The sequence below is a fragment of the Notolabrus celidotus genome, chromosome 6 (assembly GCF_009762535.1).
Source record: "Notolabrus celidotus isolate fNotCel1 chromosome 6, fNotCel1.pri, whole genome shotgun sequence".
Lineage (NCBI taxonomy): Eukaryota > Metazoa > Chordata > Actinopteri > Labriformes > Labridae > Notolabrus > Notolabrus celidotus.
The window spans coordinates 13,795,442-13,801,441 of record NC_048277.1 but is presented as its reverse complement, the minus strand read 5'-3'; the positions used below and the strand labels follow the sequence as shown (position 1 = coordinate 13,801,441).

General features: G+C 38.4%; 1 protein-coding gene across 1 annotated transcript in view; it reads right to left on the bottom strand.

The window, feature by feature from the left end:
• Nucleotides 1-6,000, bottom strand: part of abcc8 (ATP-binding cassette, sub-family C (CFTR/MRP), member 8) — a 61,841-nt gene that overhangs the window by 15,688 nt on the left and 40,153 nt on the right. Inside the window, 4 exon segments of the mRNA XM_034685363.1 lie at nt 2,901-2,999; nt 3,389-3,411; nt 3,413-3,428; nt 4,694-4,726. Coding sequence (XP_034541254.1) covers nt 2,901-2,999; nt 3,389-3,411; nt 3,413-3,428; nt 4,694-4,726 — 171 coding nt within the window.

Here is a 6,000-nt window from a genome sequence, read left to right as displayed (position 1 = left end):
AAAGAATACAGATGTAGACAGGGAACAGATGCTAATACTGAGCAGAAGGGTTCTATGTGCTCTTGAGTATTCTGTTAGCTTCTGATGTAGATAATGAAGTGGAGTCATTCAAATCTCATGTACAATTTGTTGAAATGTATTTGTATCCCAGCCCATAGAAAGCTGTGAAATGAACACTGAAAATTAAAAGATAAGAAGTTTGCAGTCTGTTAGTTTACTTCAAAAATTTTGCCCTGAGTGCTTCTTCGGACTCACATCACCACAGACAGACAGAGTTAAAATTAGAGCGCTTGCACAGACACACTAGGAACAAATGTCTGCCTCTCATTTACATTCAAATATGTATAAATCATGTTACTCATTCAAATACACCACCATGTCCATATCATCAATTATGTTAACTATGTTGGAACTATAAACATAGTCTTGGTACTAAAGAGCAAACAACACATGACAGTCTGACAGGACTCTGATTGCTGGAGCTTTATGGAAGGTCACAGCCCATAAAAGCTGGAATTAGATTGCAGTTTTTGTTATTTCAAGACTATAAAACTGACCAGATCCACAATCTCAATCCTGCAAGAACACAAACATCATGGGCAGAACACAAACAAACCCCACGTGACTCCACCAGCAGGATACTTTCAGTGTGAATCTAAAAACATCAAGCGTTATCAGTGGTAAGAACTGAGGGCTAACCTTAATAAGCCTACATGCAACTGACAACAATTAATAGAGGATGTTAAGCAGATGTGATTTTTACATTTGCACCATCTTAGTTTGGTGTATTTAGATTCGACAAAGGATTACTTTACTAAATTGTTTTGCTAAAGATTAGTATGACCAACCTTTCAAGCCAGAAATGATTTATCATGACAGGAAAACATACTTTGTGCTAATGTTGTTCACATGATGCACAGAGAAGCTAACTAGTGACACTGCCTTGACCACTCCACTCCAGAAATTTCTCATCCTGAATCTTTTAAGTAAGTTTGCCTCTCGAGATGAAACCAGAACACAGACAGCTGGAAAGTGTAGGGAAGCACAGAGGGAGGGCTGCAGAGGTGGGAAACATCACAGATTTATCAAACATCCTGGTATCAACAACCGAAACAATTCATTTGATGTATTGTCTAAAAACAATCCATTATCCCAAAGAGATAGCCCGGATGTAACCATAAAAGTGAGCTGCCAGACTTTGAGGAAGGTAGTTAATTGAGAGAATTAAATTGGTAAGCTTTTGTAACTACCTCTGAGTTAATCTCACTGATATAGAGCATGTTTGTCTCTTAAAGCAGCAATTTTGTTGTGCAGGAGGAGTGAGGGAAACTGTGACACTGCACTCTGCAATAAAAGATGGGGTCTCACATCTTTGGCAGAGACCTGGCTTGAGGTTTCTCAGTGTGAAAACACTTTATTTGGAAAGTCACTGACAGGCTTTCTTAACAGATTTAATTATACATCAGCACCTTAAATTAACCCCAGTGGTCTCAGGGAGCAGGTGGGTTATTGGCTTAATTTGGCTTAACACCTTGGCCTGAAAACATATTGATTACTCTGGTTTCATTAACAGCTCCAAAGTCTAAGACAGAGTTTTACTGTGGTTATTGGTGTCACCGTGACAGCAGCTTGAAATTAAAACGAAGTTCTATAATTATTTGGGGGAGTTAGCTTACACACCATGATTACTAATGCAAATGTTGAACACTAAAGTTTGTTCACAGTGAGGCACATCATTAAACTATTAACCAGGGGGATTCTAGGATGGGATGTTTAGAGGTGCTGAGCCGGAAAGATAAATTTCACAGTTTTGTTCCTTGTAATGCAATTTCATTCCCATATTTGAGAAAGAAAAGTATAACACTTTTTGGGAAAGTCTGTGACTAAACCATTAAATCTGATAAAGGTTATTTAAATGCTGAGCCACAGCAAAAGAGAAATGGATTGGAATCAAAACAGAGACATATGGTAACCCTAATTTCTGGGGAAAGACAACTCATTTTGATACAGCAGCCCCTCAACATATACATAAACAGTATGTATGTTTATGGAGTAAACAAGCCCCCTATAGTGAGTACCAAAAAACCCAAAATTGACATTGGACTTATTTTTTGGACTTTCATTTGAAATGCAATGCACAACATGTGAAACGCCTTGGAGCTGCTGTATTTTTGTTGTTAAAATATTACGTTTCAACCAAGTACTGTATGGTTTTAAAACTTTTCTAGCTTGTTAAAAAGGACAAACACCTATGCTACTAACGACTGATTAAGAACATATATGGGTTACACTGAAACTGAATAAATCTGATTAATTATTTAAACAATGATCCTACTAGCACATAGATTTAATAATGTGAGGTCCTGTACAGTTTCACAGGATTTTAATAAACTCTTTAATCAAACTGAAGGCTTGAGTTTGTGAATCTGTAAAAGTGAATACTCAGAGGTGTTTTAACATTTAGGAAACTGCATTTGTATTGTATTAATTAAAGTAGACTGAATGTAACCCCGATGGACCTCTTTAGAGTTGATTTTGAGTTAAACTGACTGAAACTCTTGGATGGAGTTTTTTTTCCACTTTGCTTGTTTTTCTAATGATAATAGGTTGAATTTAAATGTATTCCTGCTTGGGGTTAACTCGGTGTGAGTCAGCATGGACCTGTGTTAAACCTGATTTGAATGCAGTTTGAATGGCTCTTTATTAGATTCTTGTGATCTCTTTCCTGCCCACTCTCTTACAAAATCAAATGAAACCCCAAAAATAAAGTCTTATAAATAATCTCAGCATGAGTCAAGAGTGTGTGCAGCACACGCTCGCTTACCTGCACAACAGCAGCGCCTGTGGAGCTCAGCCTTCTCAGATATGATCACACCATCAGCTCAAGTTTGAGGTCTTACCTGGGTTTAATCATGGGCATCTCAAAGGTGATGTTCTCCACCAACGTTGCATTCAGCAGCCAGGGCTTCTGTGAAGCGTAGGCAACAGGGCCTCTCTTCCTACCAGAGGATGTCAAACACAAGGAGAAGAGTGAAAGTAAATAACAATCATTTTCTGTAGTCAGATTGACTTCTTAATGAGTCTATTCTTCATCACAGAGTAGGGAGAGAAAAGTGAATCCTCTGGATCACAGAGAAAAGGTGATGATGCAAAACTAATACGTCAGTACAAAAAGAAATGCTCCATACAGCATTAAAGAGTGTGGTGTGTGTCTGTGAAGTCAAGATATCGCTGTTGGTCAGAGGCAAACATGTGGGCAGAAGGGATATCTTGTTCTCTATTATATTTGGTGGATTTCTAGATAACCTTGAGCGTTGCTGTCCTGCTCTGTTGATAACATTGATGCATCTCCATGGAGACTGCCTGGTGTGTGGCACACTGCACTCACCTGACTTCTCCATCACAGGCTGCGGTCTCTGTCCGTGGGGCTGCAGAGAAAATATCAAAACATTAGATCACTTAAACTATTTAAAAATAACAAACATTCTTATATGTATATATATACACACACAAACACAAACATTACCCACACTTAGAGTATCATTTCAGAGCTTTGCTGTCCAAACACAAACAGGCCAAACACTGCCCTACATGAACACATCTATCATTAGCTCTGATCTTACCCTCACTATAGATAACACCGCCCCCTCCCTATTCTGTCTTCCTGTAATTTGCTGATATAGAAATCAGCACTGGCCCATTTTGACTCTGTGTTAGCTTCTCAGGGGATCATATTCCTCAGGCTTAGATTAAGACGTCAACATGAGTCATGTAGAATTCTGTTGGGATGTTTGTTGCTAGTTGCTTGAGTCTTGTGTATTCACAGTACAGTATGTCTCTCACTGTAAACAAACCTACAAATATAAAAGGTGAAGGCTGTTTGGAGTGAAAATTCTTGATGTAGTTGTCTACTAATGGTTTGTCATTTAGCGAAGTGTGCCCATTTAACCCACGGTCTGATTAACATTTTGCTGTGAGGTTTGAGTGTGAGTATGAAAATATGAGAAAGGTTTATTGTTATTTATTAGAGGGGTGTTTTATCCATCTTATTGGCTAATTAGTTTCAGATTCAAACACTTTTCCTTGATTAGTGACAGACAGTAATATGAACTACTAACTACCAGCAGCCAACATCTGATCCAGATCACACACACACACACGTAGAAACCATAGACTGTAAAAAATAGAAACAGAGAAAAAAAAAGAGAAAAAGGTAGAAACAGAGGCCAGCAGTGACAACAGCTGCCAAACGAGAGTTTGATACACTGTTACCTGATGCGAGTGATATAAATGCCTTATTATGTGTGTGCATGTTTGCTTGTGTGTGTGTGTGTGCATGCGTGCGTGTGATTTGGCATGACCAGCTGGATCTCAAATGGAAACAATGAACCACAGCGAGTAAAAAAAAAAATGTTTGTATTATTGAATTCTATGATAATTATGAACTGTTATCTGAGCTCTATTCAAAGAGCGGTTTAATATGTTGTCTTTGGTAGATGTCTGTCCCTTCACCTCAAATAGTGTAAGACAATATTTGCAACATGATTATCTGTGTGATATAGCTTTTTTAATGGTTTTGCTGCCTCAACACTCTTTTTTCTTTATCTTCACGTAAGTTTGAAATCATCTTTTATCATCAATTTAAGTTCATGTGTTTAGGTTTAAGTCTGTCATCTTCACTCTGAGCACTCACCTTTCATCTCCCTCAGAATCCAAGTTTGGTAGGCTGGAAAAAATTAAGATAAAAATAAGTTAAGTGCATCCAACAATTCTTGGATATTTCTACTCAAATGTTGTGACACTTTTTTTTATCTGGTCATTCATTTTGAAAAGACTTTTGTACCCAAATAATATCACATTTTTAAATAATTAAAATTCTTACACACATAAAACACATTCATTCACAAAACCATAGAGTCTCAACTCTGAAATTCATTTGTAGGGGCTCTGCACATGCTCAGCAGTGGCCCAGGCATATTTTTAGGTTTGGCTGGTGCACTCCTCTCTCAGTTGACATGAGAAGGTGACTGATCACGTGTGTGTACAACCAGAGAGCGAGGGCTTATTTACACCAGTTTACTGAAGCTGTGAAACTCTGCCATCACATCGGAGAGCAGCTGTTAGGAAGTGAACTGGTGACTGTAATTTAAGAAGCCACACACACACACTCACACACACACACACACAGACATACACACACACACACACACACCACACCACACACACACACACACACACACACACACACACACACACACACACACTCGCGCATAAACACCACTGTAACTGACTGTGAAATATGTAGTCCACAGTGTCAGCAACTCTATTTATAATGTGTTAAGCTCAAATCAAAACTTTAAACAGACATTTTGTGTTGTTTTCAACTGATTAAAAGAACACTTTTTTATATTGAGCTCATACAAAATGTGCTATTTTTTCTGAAATCATGAGCGTTGTCTTTGATCAAGTTTACTCCTTGTGAAAATAACCATCACCCAATGACCCTTAAGAGACAGTGAAGCATGAATGGGCAGCTGATCGTCTTTATCCTGCAGCAGTCATAAAACGGATAATCATGCTGAAGCTGCTAGCTGCTGTATTTATCTCTGACTCAACTGAGGGCTAATTCGCATTAATGAAAACCTACTCAAAGGTGGAACTGGAGGAGAATTTAAGAGTGAGTTGTATTAAACAGTTTCTATCAGCAGTGAGAAACTCAAGAAATGTAATCAAGGCTTCAGAGGAACTTTCCCTGGGTTCCTCCGGTCAAGTTAATTATGCACGATTAAAGCCTGGAGTCCCCCTAATGATGACGGGAGCTAATGGAGCATATTCACAAAGATGACCACGCCTGATAATGTCTGATGATGTTCTTCTTTTTGTCAACAAACTTTCACTTTATTCACAATATTCACATGGTGGCCATTTCCCTCACACTTGGGTGGGACACTTTGATTATCAGAAAGATAGTGTTACACTGCGGTGTTGGCAGTCTCACAA